Source organism: Uloborus diversus, chromosome 7, assembly GCF_026930045.1.
Source record: "Uloborus diversus isolate 005 chromosome 7, Udiv.v.3.1, whole genome shotgun sequence".
Taxonomy (NCBI): Eukaryota; Metazoa; Arthropoda; class Arachnida; order Araneae; family Uloboridae; genus Uloborus; species Uloborus diversus.
Genome location: NC_072737.1, coordinates 13,870,533 through 13,892,764, shown reverse-complemented (window position 1 = coordinate 13,892,764; position 22,232 = coordinate 13,870,533). Strand labels below are relative to the sequence as shown.

The 22,232-nt window shown below is 35.5% G+C and overlaps 2 protein-coding genes across 3 annotated transcripts in view; both read left to right on the top strand.

Moving 5' to 3' along the window:
* Window positions 1-22,232, top strand: part of LOC129227044 (ceramide phosphoethanolamine synthase-like) — a 183,349-nt gene that overhangs the window by 77,308 nt on the left and 83,809 nt on the right. The gene's annotated exons all lie outside the window — the stretch shown is intronic.
* Window positions 1-22,232, top strand: part of LOC129226270 (probable maltase-glucoamylase 2) — a 101,998-nt gene that overhangs the window by 66,193 nt on the left and 13,573 nt on the right. Inside the window, exons 7-12 of the mRNA XM_054860871.1 lie at window positions 4,032-4,148; window positions 7,219-7,357; window positions 14,975-15,113; window positions 15,934-16,067; window positions 18,535-18,569; window positions 21,452-21,568. Coding sequence (XP_054716846.1) covers window positions 4,032-4,148; window positions 7,219-7,357; window positions 14,975-15,113; window positions 15,934-16,067; window positions 18,535-18,569; window positions 21,452-21,568 — 681 coding nt within the window. The remainder of the gene's footprint in view (window positions 1-4,031; window positions 4,149-7,218; window positions 7,358-14,974; window positions 15,114-15,933; window positions 16,068-18,534; window positions 18,570-21,451; window positions 21,569-22,232) is intronic.

Below are 22,232 nucleotides of genomic sequence, written 5' to 3'. Positions count from 1 at the left end.
ATTTTTGAGATTGAGTGCAATTACTGGTTATGGTGTATTTTTAAGGAGTGATAAACAACAATGTTTTTATAGCTTTCCGAAGATTCCTCTCAGTATGTTTATGGGTGAGCACAATTTTGAAGGAACTATATCTCAGAGAACAAAGCAAGCAATAGAACGATGCTTAGTGTACAACAGATCGAAGTTGATAGGAACAGGTGATAACTAGTTTTTTACTTGTGTTTGCTAGAAGAGAAACAGTTAAATCGAAAAATTTTCTAGTTAAATGTGACTACTGTATCAACAAGCAACGGTAAAATTAAAAATTAAAAATTAAAAAAAAAAAAAACCCCGACTGAGTCGCAACTGTAGAATCAAGAGGGAAAATTGAAACTCCTTTTAAAAGCCTTATATTATTAAAAATCAATGTCAAGTATTTTATTTGCTATTAAATAGAAGCTGGCAACAGATAAAAATTTTTAATCATTGCTTTTAATTTCCTTGTCGGCCAACAATGAATTCGGTTATCAATCGCGTGAATAAAGGCTTAGCCGATATTGAAATCTGCTTTGAAAAAGCGTTATAATTTGAATTCTGTGAAACATAGAAGTTCTAAACACATTCTATCAGGCACGGAAAAAAACTATTTATTTTGGTATTAAATTTTAAATAATGTAACTGTTTTCACAGCAAAAATCGCGAAAAACCTTTTAGAGGTTTTTAAATATCTTCGTTAATTAATGTCATCCAAAGATGAAACCTAGCCAAGAACACTCTCGATCAACTCTCCTTTCGAACAGAATTTTTTTTTTTCAAACTCGATAAATCCGTTTAGGCGCTAGAGTGCCACACACAGACAGACACGCAGATACACAGACACGTCAAACTTATAGCCCCCCTCCATTGTGTGTCGGGGGTTAAAAATAGTAATGGAATTAATCATGGAGCAAAAATTATTTTTTAATGCCACACCAGCCAATGTGGAATGTTTTATTTTTTCCCCTTAAAATAATGCCTCGTTTTGTAAAATATTGTTATTAGCCAGAATACGGGACTTTAGCTGTCCCGTATGGATGTTGTCCGGGACACGGGACAATTTTTCAAAATACGGGACTGTCCCTTGAAATCCGGGACGTCTGGCAACCCTGGTCAGGATCTCTCTCTGACCGGATCTCTGCCTGTCAGCATCTCTGTGACGCGCATAGAGCCTAGACCGTTCGACCGATTTTCATGAAATTTGGCACATAATTAGTTTGTAGCATGGGGATGTGCGCCTCGAAGCGATTTTTCAATAATTAGATGTGGGTCTTTTTCTATTCCAATTTTAAGAACAGAATGATGGACGAGTAAATTACGAAATTATCATAATGTGGAACCGTAACATGGGCACAAGCCAGTTGGCGAGAAATTGACCATACATTATTTGTAAATATACAAGCGAACCAGAAGATCTTTAAATTTTTCTACTACGTGCAAAGCCGTGCGGGTACCACTAATCCCGAATAAAGCAATATGAGGCAGTGAGAAGCAAAGGAATCAAGTGGACTATTTTAAGTTTCAAGTAAAACGCGTTTAAAGATCAGATCCTAGGTAGGCTTCCATTGTTTTTTTTTCTATATCATGCTGTACAGCAGCACCTACCAGGGCTACTAGTACAATATTTTGCCCCAAGACAGAGGAGAGGTTCACCTATCATTTGTACTGGGAGTCTTCAAATTTTTAATTTTGCCACTTGCATTCCTTTGCTTCTCACTACCTCATATGTAACAACATAACCATATTTCTAGCAGATAATCTTTATGGTCATTCTATTCTCAGGAACGACGAAATCACCTTACAAAACGCTAACTTTTGGCTTTGAGCCTCTTTTTATACAAGCAAATATAGTTGCGCTACCGAGAGAAGGCGGATGAACTGGAAGCGGAAACAGAACACTTCATTTTGTAGTTAGTAGGATCAGCACGAACGCTCAGGCAGTAAAAAATACTGCTTGCGAGTTCTTACTAATCTTACCTATTACAGAATGAAGTAACCATGCTTCCTTAGTGGGCATCTGAGATGTCTGATATTTATTGGCGGCTCCAAGTTTTAAGAACACTTTCCGGAGCAAAATTATCATATTATGGACAAGTAAATTACGAAATTGTCATGACGTGGAATGGGAGAGTGAATGAACATAGCCAGTTGGCGAGAAATTCGTCATCCATTATTTGTAAATATACAGGCGAACCGAATGACCTTTTAATTTTCAACTGCGGGCAAAGCCGTGCGGGTACCACTAATGATTCCATAAAGCGGCTGCTTTAATAAAGCGGATATTTTCATAAAACTGGTATTAAAATACATATTATAGCTAATTATAGATGGTTTAATTTTATTCTGTTCTTGATAGTTTGATTCATTAAAGCGGTTAATTCAATTAACCTTGACAATTTGATTCATTAAAATGGTTGATTCAATTAACCTTGATAATTTGATTCATTAAAGCGGTTGATTCAATTAACCTTGACAATTCGATTCACTAATGCGGATGATTCAATTAACCTTGACAATTTGATTCATTAAAGCGGTTGATTCAATTAACCGGCGTAACTGTACTAAAAGAATTTAGAAATTCGACGAGTTTTTTTTTTTTTTGTCAATAATTAATGTCTTCCAGAAAATTATAACCTCAGTAATGTCGACAGTTTCTTTAGCACATTAGAATTTTAATAGCGATTAATTTTCTTTTACTTACTAGTTAGACTAGGATTTTTAAAAGAATAGTCCTTTTTACTTCCTTTTACAAAAAAGGAAGAATTGTATTCGCGAAAAAAATTTCACTCAAAATTCGGCCGTAATTTCCATTTTGCTCACCCCCGTATTAATGTTGAGTTTTTTTTCAACCCGACCACACGCGGGTAAGTGCCTAAGAACGTATAAAAACTCGAAGTATCCATTTTGACATTCCCCGAGTTAGTTACAACGAGTTTCCTCGTGACGTCCATATGTACGTATGTGCTTATGTGCGGATGTGCGTATGTATGTCACATAACTCAAGAACGGTATGTCCTAGAAAGTTGAAATTTCATACGTAGACTCCTAGTGGGTCTAGTTGTGCACCTCCTCTTTTGATTGCATTCCGGTGTTTCTAAAGGGGTCTTTTGCCCCTTTTTGGGGGGAAATCATTGTTAATTTCGATGTATGCTCAAGTGGTGTTATACTTTTGGCGGACATTTGGCGGTATATCGCCAGTCTTTTGGTCGCCAAGTTTTGTCGCTAAGTTGGCGACAAATTTGGCGATATTTTTTTGAGCAATCACGATTGCTTATTGTTCTCACTTGACCGTCCTTGATGTTGTGGTTCCTTTTTCAGCTTGGACCAGGGGCCTCTGCAGCACCACCGCCCACCGGCGCGGCTCCTCTGGTCCTGAGCACTGTTCCCCAGAATCCACTTCTGCTGGACGGTGGCGTCCATGTCCAATACACGCATGCTCATACACATTCACACTCACACACGCGCGGACCTTTACACACATATCTACATGCACACACGTAAGCCTACACACACACACACACATCTACATGCACACACGTAAGCCTACACACACACACATCTACATACACACACGTAAGTCTACACACACACACACTCAACTTTACACACGTAACCAATCAGGAGGAGGGATAAGCTTGGGGTAGGGGAGCCGTTTCTAGAAACAATAACTCCAATGAGTAGGGTCTTGTCGCAACTCGTGTTTGCGAAAAACATAATTTGAATTCAAAGTTTCGGAATTCAAATTAGAGTTGATTGGGGGAAGTGGGGGTCACAGGTCTTTTTTTTTAATTTTAAATTTGATTTCAATTTGGCCACTGTTGGTGATATTTAGAGAGTTAACTATTGAATCACATTAAAATTGCCAATAATGGGAAAATGACATTAAATTGGAGTAAAAAGAAGTTATGTGATGCACCGCCCCTCAGCTCGTTTTAAAAATATTTTCACAATTAACTTTATATACCTGTTGCATTTTATGTATATCACACACATCCTTTTTTGTCAAATACCTCTAGGTGTGGCCAGCTGATGTGGTTGCCTTCCCGAACTTCTTCCGCGATGAAACAGCTGATTGGTGGACAGAAAGCATCGTAAAGTATCATGATACGTTAGCGTTTGACGGACTGTGGATTGTAAGTAATGTTCTGAATCAAAAATAGCCTAGTAAATGTTTTTCACATTTTTCCCTACAAAATAATTTATTTTTCAATGCTTGCCAATGAGAATATACTGTCAGCCCCGCTTAATCGGGTAATGGATATGCGAATACCCCGCTTTACAAATAAAACCTCCTGGAACCGAATATTTCCCTATAGACGCAATGTTAAAGATCTCCGCTTAATCGAATAATTTTTCAGAATAAACGAATAATATTAACCAGCTTTAGCAAATATTTTTTATGAGAAAAATGTTAAAGAAAATAGGAAGAAATTAAATAAGAACAATTATTGTCGTTGAATGCAAGAAAAACAACATTCATATTACATCAAAACGTTCCCACTGTTCTTTTAAATTTCTTTTGCCTTTGTTATTGCAAAAAAAAAAAAGTACAGTCGATAATTAAGTTACTGTCCAACCACGGATTGCATGGAATTTTTAAACATCCAGATAAGACGAATCTATGTGAATAAGGGGGGAAAGTAAAAATTTAATGCGCGTATTCCGCTTATTTGAATAAAGCTCTGCTTCTGCAAATGCTGACATCGGAAAAAAATAATAAATTCGTCAATTTCTGGCTGTAAAACTGATATTTGTCTTTCCATACAATCCGTGATCAGACAGTAGATAACACAAATAAATATGCACATTTTAGACAATGAGAAATTGATAAATATTAAATGTTAGATACGGTAGACGAGGAGGGGGGGGGGGGGGAAAGGGACAGAAAAGTGTTTTCAAAAGACCTTATGCAAGAAATTCCTTATTATGGAATTTTTCAAAAAATAACCTACTGAAAAAAGGCGCTAAAACAAAAATTTCTTAATTCAAGTTGTAGGTTACTTTTTTTATAATATCCATGCGTACTAGTAAGGTTACTAATTATTGAACTACAGTAAACTCCCGATTGTCGGTGGTCGGTTTATCCGCGGCTCGGATTATCCGCGGGTATTTTCACTAATTTTTTCTAGAGCTCATTAACTGTTTTTACTTCCTTTTACAAAAAAGGAAGTATTGTATTCGCGAAAAAAATTTCACTCAAAAATCGACCTTAATTTCCATTTTGCCCACCCCCGAATGAATGATGAGTTTTTCTTTCGACTCGACCACACGTGGATAAGTGCTTAAGAACGTATAGACACGCGAAATATCCTTTTTGACGATTCCCGAATTAGTTACAACGAGTTTTCTCGCGACGTCTGTATGTGCGTATGTATGTCGCATAACTCAAGAACGGTAGTCCTAGAAAGTTGAAATTCGGTACGTAGACTCCTAGTGGGGTCTAGTTGTGCAACTCTCCTTTTGGTCGCATTCGGGTGTTTTTAAGGGAGTCTTTTGCCCCTTTTTGGGGGGAAATCATTGTTAATTTCGATAATGTTACAATTTGGCGGACACTTGGCGATACATCGCCAGTCTTTTGATCGCCAAGTTTTGTCGCCAACTTGGCGACAAATTAATTTTTTTTTTTAAAATCTAGTTTCAATTTGGCAACTGTTGGTGATTTTTATAGAGTAAACTATTGAATCACATTAAAATTGCCAATAATGGGAAAATTACATTAAATTGGAGTAAAAGGAAGTCATGTGAGGCACATATCAGCTTGTTTATGTTATTGTACGTTTTTAGTTTTCACATATGTATATTTCTTACATTCAATCTTAGTAGATGGAATGTAGCTATGTTTTCAGCAAAAATTTTAAATGTATGTGTGAGTGTTATTCATATTTTTTAGCTATTGTATACAGTTGCATCGTTTTTTAACTATTATTCGGATTATCCGCGGTTTTCGCTTATCCGCGGTTACCATGCCACCCTATTCCGCGGATAATCGGGAGTTTACTGTATTTTGTTTTATTTTATTTCAAAATTTTTTTAGCAATAATATTAACTATTTCCTATTTATAGCTACCTGTTTATTATTCGTATAACGTTTTGACAAATGTTGTCAATTTAGAAAAGTTAATAAAATTTCCCCGCTTAATCAAATACCCGCTTTATCGAATAATATTTCTTGGAACCGACGATCTCGGATTAAGTGGAGCCGACAGTATGTAAAAAATGTTCAATTGAACAAAATCACTAAAAATTTAAGCAAAATTAAATTTAAAAAATTAAATTTTTTATAAAACTTCAAATTGTTCCTTGAATTTTAAGTTTTTTTTTTTTTCAATTTTTTTTTCAATGGTGTTTAGAAGATTTTTGATCGTGAAGGGTTTTTATGCTCGATTTGTTTATTTCTCCTTTGACAGTTACAGAGAATAATTGTCATTCTTTGCATCCGTCAAGGATATTTAATGATTTCTTTAAGAGGGAAGAAAAGAATAAACGAATGTCCTATGCGCCGCTAAACATAGCATGAAGTGTTACGCTAGATCACAGAATTATAAATACGACTGAATAAACTGTTGTCAACACTTCATTTAGTTCTGTTTGTTATTTAATGATGTTAGTTATTGAGTTTGGCAAACGATGGAGAACCTAGTAAAAAAAGAAAGAATCTGGAAGCTCTCGATGAGCTTATTTCAGAACAGCTGGAAATACTTTTTTTTTTTTTTTTACGAACACAAAATCCCGAAAAATATCACAATACCAAAAATCCACATAACCAGAATGAACAAACAAGGTGGTCTTATTCATCTAGAAGAGAGGAGGGGGACTGATTAAAGTAAAAAAACTCTACTTGCAGGACAAGAATGAGCCTGCTAGCTTCGAGATGAATTCCGATCAACCAGAATCCACGAACCAGGTGGTCTGATTTTTCTAGAAGAGGGGGGGGGGACTGATTAAAGGTAAAACTCTACTTGCAGGACATGAATGAGCCTGCTAGCTTCGAGATGAATTCCGACCAACCAGAATCTACGAACCAGGTGGTCAGATTTTTCTATAAGGGGGAGCGGGACTGATCAAAGTAAAACTCTACTTGCAGGACATGAATGAGCCTGCTAGCTTCGAGATGAATTCCGACCTACCAGAATCAACAAATCAGGTGGTCTTATTTTTCTAGAAGAGGGGGCGGGACTGATTCAAGTAAAATTCTACTTGCAGGACATGAATGAACCTGCTAGTTTCGAGACAAACTCCGACCATCCTTTCTACTGCGAATCTTCTTGGGATCCTCCTCCTGAGGAATGCTGGAGCCTCAAATGCCCCACCAGCGCATTGGAAGACCCACCATACAATCCATGTAAGTTTCCACCCTGGCATACGATGATTTATTGACGTTAATAAAACTTTATTCTTCCGATACTTGCATATTATTCTGTCAATATTTAGTCCCTCCTAAGTACCTATAGCCACTTTGACTATCGCAAGTTTGCCATTAAGTTTGCAAAAGCAGATAAATCATCCAAAAAGTTGGGCATCCCTAAAGTACCTGCATTGTGAAGGCAGCGCAAATAGCAAATACTAATCACAACATTAAAACGCTGCCAGATCAGGTTTGCCCCCAGTATAGTGAATTAAACAACATTTGATAATCTGGGCTTATAGCACGATTTTAAAAGTACTCAAATTATTTTTAATTGCTCTTGTACAGCAGGAAATTCGGACATGGTTTTTGATTTGATGAATGATGGGCTTCCTACTAAGTTATTGCTTTTTCTTATACAGCACGCAGAACAATTATGCAAAAGAATCTTGGAAATGCATGTCTCAACTCAAAAGTTTGAGAATCAACTAGAATGCTCTTCTCTCTAGTTTTCTCATGCTCTATACTAATGTAGTTTATGTGTTCTCTCCTACCGAGCTTGTTATCTCTACTAAAAATAAAGCTCAAAGTTTGTCTGGATTTGTGTCGGGATATCTGTCCAGATCTCTGTGTCGCGCCTAAACCTTTCGGCCGATTTTCATGAAATTTGGTACAAAATCAGTTTTTAACATGGGGGTGCGCAGGGGCGAATACAGAAAAATCTTTTGGAGGGGGCACGGGAAATTGAATCCCCCTCCCCGCCTTCGATGTTTCATAACAAAGTTTTGACGACTTTATTTTTAAATGTGCGTGTTTTTTTTTATTTATTTATTATTATTTTTTTAGGATTACTTAAGGTCAATGAATCTACTTCTAAGTACATGAATATTATGCACTAATATACTTTGAATGTGGACGGAATACATCTTTAACGTTTCAAGCCATTTAAATACTAAACCCAATATAATGTCACCAAGATGCTAGACAATGAGCGGCTTTACCTAGGAACATTGTCACAATGATTATAAAACGAGGGCAAGGTTATTTAATACAAATACAAATGTGACGACCAGCAACAGGCTCTGGGCCCAGCTAGGCTGGTCCTAGTCAATTAATTAGTCCCCAATGACGATCAATGGCCCTCTTAAGGCTATCCACCTCCTTGCTCATTACCGCCTCTTCCGGTAAGCTATTCCCAGCACCCACGACCCTGCTAAAGTAGTAGTTTTTCCTAATTTCCAAGTTAGCCTGAGATTTAAATAGCTTAAAACAATGACCCCCTTGTCCTGCTTTCCCCGCAAAAATTTAATCCATTTACATCTTTCATTTTGATAAATTTAAATAACTGAATCATGTCCCCTCTGACGCTCCTTTGTTCCAGGCTATACATGTTAAGCCAATTAAGTCTGGTATCATAATCTAAATCTGAGAGTCCCCTTACTAATTTAGTTACCCTTCTTTGAACCCTTTCCAATACAAAAATATCTTTTTTCAGATAAGGCGAACAAAACTGAACAGCATACTCCAAATGAGGTCTTACTAAACTCCAACATAAAGGCAGAAGAACCTTCTTAGATTTGTTTGAAATAGATATATTGATAAACCCAAGCATTTTGTTGGCTTTGTTACTAGCAATACTGCACTGTTAACTAAACTTGAAGTCCTGATTTATTAAGATACCTAGATCCATAACATTTTCTGCCTGATTTATGACTGAACCCTGTAAACGATATCTCATACGCTTATTTCCATGACCTAAATGTAGCACTTGACATTACCTACATTAACTGTCATACCCCATTTATCTGCCCACTTAGTAATATGATCTAAATCCTCTTGAAGCTGTTTTACTTGTTCTTCATTTTCGACAATTCCCTTAACTTTTACATCATCAGCAAAACAACTCTTGCTTCCAGAAATAATTTCATTGATGTCATTCATAAATATAATAAACAAAAGAGGCCCTAAAACTGATCCCTGAGGAACCCCACTTAAAACATCACTCCAATTAGTACAGTAAAAATAGGGGTCGGACCCAAACATCCAAAAAAAAAAAAAAGCTAAACCTGGTGCAAATTGTTTATTACCCTCCCAATAAGAACAGGTAAAAAGTCCCACCCCATTGTGCGTCGGGTTTTGGAATGGGGGGCATCTAAAAATTGCCGTTTTGGGTATTTTTCCAGAATTTTTAGAGTAAATTTAAAGTGAGAATAATATGTTATACTAAATTTAAAAGCATGAAATTAAAGGTGTTTGACCCCCAAGAGGGATGATATAACTCGCCAATGCTACAGAGCCCCCCTATCCCGGTAAAACGAAGCAGTACCCCCGAAACCCCCTCCATAAATTTCATATGGAAACATTATGTTATGCTAAGTTAAAGTTAGAAATCGAGTGTGTCCATCCTCCAAGATCGATGGTGCACCTCCTCTCAAAGCCTCCCCCCTCCGCAAAATAAAATAAATCCTCACCCCCCCCCTTTATTTCAATTAGAAGTATTATTTCAATCAAATCTAAAAAGCATTAAATCAGGACTGTCCACCTCATAAGAACAGTAGCTCACCTCCCAAAACGAAATTATATACTAAAATACTATCCCTCCCCCCCCCCCGCCCCTCTGATTGTGCACATTTAACTAAATGGCCAGAAAAATTACGCTGAACTGTGTTTTGCTTTCAAATGATTTCTTCTAAGCTTGTAACAAAAAGTCTTCGTTATCAAGATGTTTTTTGGAATCTAGATCCTCAGCAAAATCGTTATTGTTGCAGATATGTCTAACACAGTTTGTGCATATAATTGAGCACTTCAGTGCATTTTCAGACTTTTCAAACATTCACTATATCCAATGAACCTCTCAGAGCAAGCACAAGATTTGAGACGCAGAAAGTCTTCTAGAGCAGAAGGCTTGACTGTTGTAATACACTGTAAAAAAATTTCGAAACGTTACTGAGTATTTCCGTGTAACATTTCGGGATTTCAATGGTTTTTGCTCACTTCCTGGAAAAATCAAGTGTCCTTGTCAAAAAGTTTTCTGAATTGCTACGAGTAGCACGTAATCAAACTTCTCACTGTTGCAAAAAATATGCTTAGCTCCCAGTTTAAAGATTGACTGAGCGTATTTATAAAGTGTATCCGGTATAGCTCGAAATGGCCCGTCCAGACTGATAAAGCGTCCGAGGCGCAAATTAGTCTATGGACTAGGTAGCTTAGCAAGAATTGCAATTTTTTCTTAGCTTTGGCCTTCTTTGCAATACTGCTTTTAGAGCTTTCCTCGGAACGCAGTGAAGTGACAAACTATTATAGCATACCCACCTAAATTTAGTCTAAGATTCCAGATACAGGACTGGCTGTAAACGGGAAGCTTTCTGAATAGTTCAGGAAGGTTACTGAATTTTAGCGGAAAATGTTCCTGGATTTTATAAGATATGTTACTGGAAGAAATTGGGCACATCAGCTGCCCATTATTTTCCAGGAACGTTTCTGAATCGTTTTTACAGTGTAGGAGCACATTATATTTCTGTGGTGCTTTCTTTGCATCCATCAAAAATGACACTAGCTTTCCCATACTTACAAGTGACCTATACACTGCATTGCTGGCACATTTCCTTGAAGCTTACAGATTATTACCAAAAAAATGATCAAGCAGGTATCTCCTATCTATTACATAAGAGGCAGTGAGAAGCAAAGGGATGTAAGTGGCAAATTAAAAATTTGGAGATAAACAGTATAAATGGTTGGTGAACCCCTCCTCTATCTTGGGGCAAGAGATGGTACTAGTAGACCTGGTAGTTGCTTCTATACAGCATGATTTAGAAAAGAAAATCAATGAAAGCCTATCTAGGATTTTATCTTTCAACGCGTTTTATTCAAAACTTGAAAATGTCCACTTACATCCCTTTGCTTCTCACTGCCTCATATATGACACCAGCTGTTCGTTCTGTGATGGTGGATGAACCTTTTGCTTCAGATAATAGCACTTTAACGATACAAGATTTCTTCCCTTCTGAAACCAGATTCATCGATTGCTGATGGAGGATCAGCGCATAACTCGCACCAGAAGTTTTTAACAATTTGTTATTCCATCTTTACAGATAGTAACTACTCTCGTAACAGAAGCTAAAGACATAACTGCTTACCTCCTTTACAAAGAAATGCCACAAAATTGTTTGCCTTCAATATCCTTCGATGCTACTACCCGAACGTTAAAGTTCTCATCGCAACTCACCTTATAATCAGCGACCAATACCACTACCAACTTGAGAGGTAGGAAACTTCTGGGGGCTTTAGAAACGGATTGGGATTTCCAAACTGGGAGACAAAAAGCTGTAAATATTTAGCATTCTATTGTTGTATTGCTCATTGCTCTCATCAAGACTTGTTCTATCATTGAATCACTACAGGTTCTAGACCACCTGAATTTGTCACTGCGTTGCATCGTTGGATAGCTGATGTTTTAGCTGATGTTTGATATGATCAATTTTTTTTTATTGCATAATATACTCAAAAGTTTGAGATAGTGTTGCGAGTATATGTCTGCATATTTAGCATAATTCATATAACCAGCTGCGTAAAAGAGAGGTAGCTCGGTGTTTGCAAATGAGAACCCCCACCGACTTAGAGGATGCAGAATTGCAGCATTGCCCGTCTCACTGTTGGCAATTTTGGTTTGTCCCCCCTTACGATGATGGCAAAAGATTTTAGAAAAGTTGAAGTAAGTTAATCAAGAAGAAGTAGGGAAACTTTGGTCAGTTTTTACTTTTTTTTATGCTGCACAGGAATTTTGTTTTCCAGCGCTCTAAACAGTTTAATAACTTCAAAGACAAATAATTTGGTTACTGAGCTCGCTTAGATCTTTCAGAATTATCATTCTGACATTACTATATCATTGTGTGGCATTTTGTACTTCGGAAAAGTTTAAATCACGGAAATTTTTTTCGCGAACTTCACTGCAATAGTTGATTTTAGAATGTAAATTCAGGGTCACCCCCCCCCCCCAAGCGATGGCTCACCCCTTAAGTGTGACGGAGTATCCATCCAGAATAAAAACCCTCAAAAAAGAAAGAAATAGACCTTGAAAAAACTGCCTTAAAAATTCCAATGACGCAAAGCTGCTCCATAACCCCCCCCCCCGCCTGTGCACCCCTGTTAATTGGAATTTTTTTCTGTAAGAGTTTATTATTTTACTATTATAGAGTGGTTTCTGCGAGGTTTCAGAATTATTTTTAAGTAATAGAAATTATTTTTATTTAAATAGAGGATTATTTCGCCCCCCCTCCCCCCAAAACCCGACGCGCAAAGTGCTGGGACTTTTTACCCCTTCTTGCTGGAAGGGTAAGAAGTAATTTTCAACAGGTTTCACTTTTTTTTTTTGGATGTTTGGGTTTGGCCATTTTTTGGCCTAATTTTACTACACTAAATTAGAATGATTTCCTCTCACAACTACTCTTTGCTTCCTACCAGTGAGCGAATTTCTAACCCAAAGTAAAGTTTTTCTTCCTATTCCTATGTCAGCTAACTTGCTGAGAAGAGCAACATGCGGTACCTTGTCAAAAGCTTTTTGAAAATCAATATAAACAACATCTACACATTTTTTGTTATCTAAAGCTGAGGCAACCTTGTCGTAGAAATGCAATAAATTAGTAGTACAGGATTTACCTTTCCTGAAACCATACTGCAAACTAGTCAACAGACTATTAGTCTCTAAGAATTTCATGATCTTAATTTTGATCAAAGTTAAACCCATACCTCTCTTGAGTTTTTTAAAATTAATTTAATCATAACTTCATAACATGTATAAGTTTCACTGAAGAATTCAGAAACTATTTCTGTGTGAATTTCAAAACAATTGCTGATTTGTTCTTAAAGCCATGATACAGTTGAGATAACATATTGATACTACAAGCCGTTTCTATTAAAAATCATAGTTTTTCAAAGAAACTACCACATGATTTCTTTCATTTTGCATCTTTTATTAGCTGAAAAGGGAATCTATTATTTCGCAAATAGGCTCCTAGATCAAAATGACTCTTTTAGGTGCGCGTACACATTTAAAAAAAATGTTAATTATTGATTCCATCAAAGAAGAGTTAACGGACGAATCGCGATATTGCGGTCTCTTAAATTTGAAGCCAATGAGTTAAATGTATACTGCAACTCTGGGCCTCTAACTCCAGTAATACTTCTTTAGCAAACAAAAATGCTTTTAAGTTATTAATTAAGTTATTAATTTTAAGTTATTTTTTATTCAAAGTATGCTGTGTGTGTTTTGTGTTCTTTTTAATTAGCTACGTAAAAAAAGTGCTAAGGAAAGGTCAGTTAAAAAGTAATAAATAAAGTAGTGAAATTAATTAATCCTTTTGGGGGGGGGGGGGGCACGTGCCCCCTGTGCCCTCCTTAAAATCCGCTACTGGGGGTGCGCACCTTGAAGCGATTTTTCGAAAACTCGGTTTTATTCTTTTCTATTCCACATTTAAGAACATTTTACAAAGCAAATTATCACAACATGGGCGAGCAAATGAACATAGCAAATTGGCGAGAAATTCCTCATCAATTATTTGTGAATACACAGGCGAACCAAATGACCTTTTAATTTTCTACTACGGGCAAAGCCGTGCGTTTATCGCTAGTTCAATAATAAAATGCACTAAAATAAAAACCTTTGCAATGAAAAAAAAGTACATCATGAGGTGAATTCTGCAATGTATATTTTGCCAAAAAATACATTTGCTTTTCGGTTACAGCTCCCGCTCCCTTTTTCTACAATCTGCAATGTACAAAAGCTGTAAGCGTCTGGACATTAAGCATCAATCACTACACACTGTGACTGCTGCTACACTGCCAGAACCTCGAAGCTTTTCTTTTTTAAAATAATTATAAAGAAGCTCCGTTTAATTTTGAAAAAAGTCTATTCACGTGTAGTTTTTATAATTTGTGCTTTGATTTTGTTGATTTTATTATTCTAAAATAATGATTTGAATTTTATTAAGTCATTTTTTTATCATCTACTTCTCCTCGAAATACTCCGACTCACTATGCAAGTCTATAGAGCATTTTTCAGACTTGAAATCAGCTCCTTAATCTTGAAAGTGTTGCCGGGGTAAACTTAAGATGGCAGCACTGTGAATACTACGCAGGTCCCAATCACAGCATTAACACGCTACCAGGTTAGGTTTGCCCTAACTATAGATGAAATAAGTGGAAGAGAAAGGGATTGCCTTGTTTCCTATCAAGTAATTTTCCAAAAAGAGGAAAAATAAAATCAAAGTAGAAGGAATTAGTTCGTTTTTGAAAAATCACTTTTCCAATCTTCCAGAATCTTGAATTGAGGCGTTCAGAGATCAAGAGTATCAAGTCCATTTTGATTTAATCCACTTTCGCTCTGAAAGCCTCATTTAAAACGAAAAAGATCGTTGCCAAAATCTCCTTCTTTCAGAGCTAAATTGGATCAAGTCGAAACGGAACTAATGCATTTTAGCTCTGAACGTCTCAAATGTAGACGGTAAGGTAGGATAATAAAGAATTGACTTTATTCTTCAAATCAGCTTTTAAAAGTTCCCTGATCATCGAATATAGATGAATAATTGGAAGAATAAAGAATTGACTTCTAATTTTCAGTGAAGAGCAGCGGCACCACAAGATTGTCAACAATGACTCTCTGCATGGAAAGTCAGCACGCAGTGAACTCTGACACGTCTTTCAAGCACTACGATGTCCACAGTTTGTACGGATGGAGTCAAAGCATTCCCACCATCAAGTAACGCCAATGCTTTTCTCGTAGCAAACCGTTTTAAAATACAGTGGAACCTCCATATATCGAACTGCCACATATCGAAATCCTAGCAAATTTCTATGTTCATTATATAGAAAAATTGTTTCTATATATGGAAAAAATCTCTATATATCGAAAAAAAATTCGAGTCATTCGTAGATTTTTTTTTTCCACTTTAGACTGTTTGTCTCATGAAAAATTAAGGTTAGAAGAGAAAGTTATGTTCACTAAAGGCTGGCACGAAACTCATAAGGAATCTGGGGTTGAGAGGTGTGTAGATAGGTCGTTGTTTCGTTCTGGAGTTCTCAAATTCCCTCAAAATTTATTTCAAACTAGTAACATTGTAAAATCAGTTTCAAGTTCTCCCTTATGTCTGTTGATTATCATTTCTAGTCTTCTTAGCTTCAGTAAAAATCATTTAAGTTAGGTAGATTGATTTTTTACTTTTCTCTCGATCACATTGTTAAAACGAAAATCCCCTAATGTTGCGATCAAGTTGAATTGCCGAAGAATATGAAGATGTATGGTTGGCGTAAAAATGTAATTTCTGCTAATTTTTTAATTATTAAATTTCATTTAATCCGATACTCGTATAAATTATAAATTGGGTTTCATTCACGAAAATTAGCTTTTATTTTAATGTTTTAGGATACTTTTAAGATAAAATAAGATCGTTTCCATGTATCGAAATTTCTATATATCGAATTTATTTCCGGCAATTTGCTACTTCGATATATGGAGGTCCGACTGTAGTCAAATTTGACTATATCTCTGAAACAATTATTGAACTGAATGTCTCTTTTAGGGCGGCTGTACAAGCAACAGGGACTAGATCTGTGGTCATTTCGAGGTCCACTTTCCCCTCTAGTGGTCAATTCGCTGGACATTGGCTCGGGGACAACAGAAGTATTTGGCCAGACTTGCATAGATCTATCATAGGTGAGATTTTTACCGCAAAAACCTTTGTTTTTTCTAAAAGGGCCGTCGAGAGCTATGTCATCCTATTCGGAAACTAGGGGCCCGGCCCTTGAGGTCTTAGAGTCTGAGTAATATAAACTTTATGGGAAAGGGGGGCTAGGCAACAACACTGACAAGGGGTCTGCTTTGGTTCTCGACGGCCCTATTTTTAACCAGAGGTTTCAAATTTGCAATTTTTAACTATAAAATAAATTCATCATCTTAAATTATTGGTTTACCATTTGAAATTGATTATTGTCTTACTCTGCATATCAAAAAGATTTAATAATTTTTAAATTGTGCCACCTGGTTGTGTTTTCCAGAACTGTTTAAAGTTGAACTCAATTAAAAGATGCGGCCACTTTGGCAAATGTTATTCACCTGTTTTAGTTGATTCCACTGGAAGAAACTTTTCTAAAAACCACAGACAAGAATTTACCACAGGAGATTCTCAATAACCAGATAATTACACGAGTAGTGCAATAAAGAAAAGAAAAATACATAGGTAGCTATCGAAAGAGCATAGTGACATAATTTTTGGTGCATAACATATTTGCCCTTGTCCCCTGTTATCAAGATATAAAGTATGTCGAAATTTTAAAACAAGTCGCTAAATTTTACTTGGCGAAAAATTGAAGATACCACGTGATTTCACTGCCTGCATCTGCAAAACGTGTGAAAGATGTCTTCTATTTCAAGGTAAATTTGCTAAATTTGGTAACTTTTCTTAAAACTTTGCCAGACTTTAAGACCTCATATCTTCCATAACGGGGACATGAGGGAAAATTATTTATGCTTCAAAAATATGTTTTGCTATATGATTTTTTGATTGCTACTTATTCAGATTTTTTTTCTTTTTTACACTATCATATGACCACATCTGTGAACAAAATTTCATTACCTTCCCTTAAAGGTGCTATTTAACATCATTAATGCTAAGTTTTAGCATTTGTAAATTATTTTCAGCATATTTCAGCAATTTTAAAACTATTTCCGTTGTATATAGGTCAAACTAAATGTGGTTTATTATTTTTTCTCCTTGATATTTAAGAGTTGAATGCTGATTTTAAAACTTATTATTTCTCCCCAAAAGTAAATATCTTATTCCGTATTTAATTTTTGATATATTTCGCAACATTTAATTGCCACTGAAGTCAAGTTATGTTAAAAGTCATGCATGCGATTAATGAAATTATATGTTTGTTTCGGTTTATTTCAACTTCGTGTTTCGAACAAAACAACGTTTAAAATCATTAAAGCTTAATACAGTAGACCCTCGTTTTACGCGGGGGTTACGTTCCACGGAAATGCCGCGTAAATCGAAACCGCGTAAATTGAGACTTAATAGTAGCGTTAAAATAGGGATTAGGTTCTGTAGATAAAAAAAATACTTCATTCTAGAGATGAATAATTGTATAATAAGTTTAATGTGTACTTATATCGATTTTTATGCACAACATGTATAAAGAAAACATAAATTTATTTCGTGTTCTGTTCATAAAGAGGAGCTGGCTATGATAATGTTTTGGCAATCATTAAGAAATTTTCTCTGTAGTTCTTTGCAGAGCATTAACGCATCCATGATCATTTGCGTCATTTTCATATCAGAATTTTCCTTCACTAACAAATCAGTTAGATCATTTCTATTGTCTAGGAATGGCTCAAAATTTTCAATGTGAGCTTTTATGATTGTGAGTCACCGATGTCGCTCCATTAAGAAAAAAGTTTGAAATTTACTTATCAAAACTACGAAATGTTTGGAATTCAGCAACTATATGAACTTGTGATACCCATTAGTGGTTTAATCACATGCAAGAAATTAAATTTTCGTACAAGCAGCATTATTAACTCCTTCTCGTCAGAGTTTCCACACTACCAATTACACTCATGTGAAAGGAAGTTCTTTTATAAATCTTTTACCATGAAATTATGAACATTTTTGCAGCTCGCTTTTTGATACTTTTCTTATGCCTAATTAAAAAAAAAAATAAAAGTATAGAAAATTTTTTGTTTATCACGTGTAAAAAAAAAGAAATAAAAAAAAAATAAAATAAGTCATCGTGCGTGAACATGAAGATCATTGCTTTATCTATTTTTTGGTTCTTCCATTTTTGCTACCGTATTCAGGTAAACTATGTCTCCGCTTTCATTTCGATTCTTTTTATGTTAAAATCAAAATCATTTTTCAAAGAAATGATTGCTCAGTTTTTAACAACGCATCGGGTGAAATAACGACATGCAAACTAATTAACCTGAAAAAAATCTGTAAATCTTTTTATTTAAAATCTGTGATAAAAACAGCGGCTTTTGTTATACAATGAACTGGCTATTTATTTAATAAATATAATAAGTCATTTCAGAGAATATTGTACCAAATATTGAAAATAATAGTAATTATTATTGTTATCAGCATAATTGAGCTCTAATTTTTGTCCTTTATTTTCCCCAGGAATGCTGGAATTTAACCTTTTTGGTATACCGTACGTAAGTATTATCTTATTTTCCTTTGTTTTGTTGAATGGTATTATTTTAAACAGGATTTAACACCCTATGTTGAAATATTTTGCAGAATAGCAGAATTATCAACATGATAACCCAGAATAATCACTTATTTTCCTTCGCAAAAGTAATGGGGTGGTTTAATTCAGTCAAAAGTACTACTTTTAGTCATTGAAATTGATAGAATTTGAAAAAAAAAAAGAAAATCAATGGATCCAGAAAATACTTTCATTTTCCCAACAGTTTTTTTAAAATTAATTTTTTAAAATGTCCGATTTTTCAAACAAACCGTGGTCTTTATGACGTCACAAATGATGCAATTTGGCGCATCTTTCTACTACGTTTCCGCGTTATGATAATCAAGCAGTGAATTAAAATTGCACTCTACGCTTGCTACCAACCCTATCGTTGCCAATACACGTGAGTTAAGATGCGAATTAAATATTTTGGACCGTGAATGGCAACACTGAATGGTATTTCATCATTTGTGATGTCATCGGTAGAAGCGTTAAACGATGAAAGAGCGCCGATTTAAGTAATTTTTTAAAAAATATTAAACTTAAAGAAATTATTTAAAAAATGGTCAGGTTCTATGTTTTTAAGCATGCTCTTTCAGAAAAAATACTTTTAAAATTTTGGAAATGACCCCATTTCAGACACTTATTTTAAATCAAATAAAACACGTTAATTTTCTATCACCAAAACAATAAGAGTGTTCTCAATACGGGATCACATTTGATTATTTTATTAACATATCAGTATTTGATGAACTATATATTTGAATATTGTTGCTACCATCTTTTATAAATTATAAAAACATTTCCTGAAATTTTACGGTAAAAAGTACAGAAATCCATGTTGCAACGATTTTTTTTTATCATGGAGAATGTTCAACTCTTTTGCACTTTACTAATTTTCCATAACTTTGCAATTGCCTGATCTAGAGTGATTTAGAAGTTTTCAGGATTTCAGAAGCTAGTTCAGGAAAAAGCGCACTTGGATAACTTTAGCTTACATTTACTTGGCACCAATGTGTTTTACTTGCTACTTTTTCGCATAATAAAGTTCCAGTTTAAAAAAGCAGAGAGGTGAAATCAGCCAACTTAAATGTAGAACAGCTCATTATGTGATTGCAATTTTGATATTATATGTTTAAAAAAAAGTTCCTAGTGCTTTCTTTCATCCACTGACCATTTCTTAATTTTCTTGAGTCACATCGTATTGCTGCGTCAAACTTTCTGGAATACAGTAAATTGAAAATTGATAGCGCGTATACTTTGTAGTAATTTATATTTAACTTCAGTTCAGTATATTAAAAACTGCACTCTTTTTCCCTTTCCAAAACTTCAATTTGTAATAGCTGCTATATGAATTCATTGAAGTGATGAGGATTTATATTTCCAGTCAGCTGTTCAATAGATGTTGATACAGAAGCACTGTGGTAAAGTACCTGTTTACAGTGGTATCACCTATGAAATAACTAATTTATTAGAACAGCAGATAACTACACAGAATCCTGACAATCGGCGCCCGTGTATCCGAATCTCCGGTAAATTCAGATCAAATTTATAGAGTTAAAAAAGTTTCTTATTCACACAAATAATAATATGATGGCTGAACTATACGTGCGCCAAGCATTTGCATTTTATTTCTATTAAAGGTAAAACAGCTGCAGAGGTAGCATAATAAATTATAGCAATCCTAAAAAGCATCAGGGCGTACCTGGAATCTCAGTTCGACGCCACTGCAGTTGATTTATAGCGTTAGATTGAATAATAAGTGTGGATTTTGCGAACAACTCTCAAATGTAATTTTGTTACAAAGCATTGTTTTCTGCTATATTCAGGAGTGCCTATCCCCCCCCCCAAGTTCAATGGCAAAAATGCCCCCTCCAAAACTTTTCTCAACCCACTTTCTCTTTTTTATATTTAATTTCTAGCCTTTTTTTTATTTTAGTTATTTTTAAAAATATTTTTATTATTTTATTTTTATTTTTTTATATTTATTTATTTATTTTTAAATTTGTTTACTCATTTTTTTAAAATTATTATTGTTATTTTATTAGAAATTTCTGTACTACATCAATAACATACACACACACACAGCAACTAATAAATAAATGAAATAAAATATGAACAAAATGAAATAAAATAAATAATTCGATTAAAAAATAAACCAATAAATGAATTTAAATAAATAAGTTTAAAAAAATTTAAAATCCCCCCCCCCCCAAATTTTGATGGCGAAACTTGCGCCACAATCCCCCCCCCCCCCGGGGGCACCCCTGGCTATATTAAAAGGCACGCCTGCTTCTTTGAAGATTTGTTTTGGTTATTTTCCACACTAACCGCATTATACGGATTTTCGTTTATCCAGACTTCCTTTGGTCCCAATTATTCCAGATAAACAAGGTTCTACAGTACTTTTATAGATAGTGACGCAGAAGCACTTGAAGAACTAAATAAATGTATTTGCTTTGAAAAGTAAAAGAAAATTATACAAAATTAATATGAAAGCATTTTCAAAAAAAAAAAAAAAACACTGAAAGCACGTGTTTTGGGGTAGCAAGGAACCTTTATTTTAACGATAAAATTGGGAGCTTGTGAATGAAAAGACCCGTGACCAAAACAACGAGACGAAACAATAACAGAACAGAAACAACAAACAGAACTGTGTATTGTTCAATCTCGTTCTGTTATAGAACCACTAGGTTTAAGAAACTGATTTCATTTGGCGAAATCTCTTAAATAACTAACTTAATACAGAAACCCGAAATTCAAAAAGGTGATGTCATTTCACCATCTTTGAAATAGCTAATCAGAGCGGCATCTTAGTTTTAAAAAATAAATGTGTTTCTTTGAATGTAGATTGGTGCCGACGTTTGTGGCTTCAACGGAGATACAACACCAGAAATGTGCAAACGATGGATGCAATTAGGAGCGTTCTACCCCTTCTTCAGGAATCACAACGGAAAAGATCAAAGGGTAAGGCCAACTCCGTATTTAGATATCAACTGCCTTCAGTCATTTTGCATTGAAACACCAATAGCATAACTTGCAATAACTGCCGGCAGTCCGTTTATGCCATCCAGAAACTGCAGTTTCGTCCTGGTTATGGACTCATCAGTCTAGAATGGACAGTACCCAAGCTGGAGTCAGATATCATGGCATGTAGTTTTTGCCTTACCCATGGCGGATTATGGGCGGTAACTTACTGCTTAGTACTCAAGCGTTGCATTTAATTTACGAGTTGAACTGCAACGTGGCTGCGGACTCTCGTTGGTGGGCTAAATATGTTTTAGCTACCAGTTTGTTAGCACTCTCAGCTTCAACAAGATGACATCTGCCCCCACTCGGTTATTCTCTATTCCAGACTGATGAATCCGAAACAACGACAAAACTGCAGTCTCTAGATGGCAGGACCAGGTTGTCGGTATAGTTCTGCCTTATGGACGGTAACTTACTACTTTACACCAGGGGCGTGCACAGAAATTTTGGAGCCCGTCACAAATTACTTTTCCGGACCCCCTCCATATTGTTTACCTCTATATTTCACGCCTTGTTTTAAAAATAGTGGGCCCCCTTCAGACTCCGAGCCGGGCCAACAGGTGTCCCTTCTCACTCTCCCCCCCCCCCCCCATGCACGCCT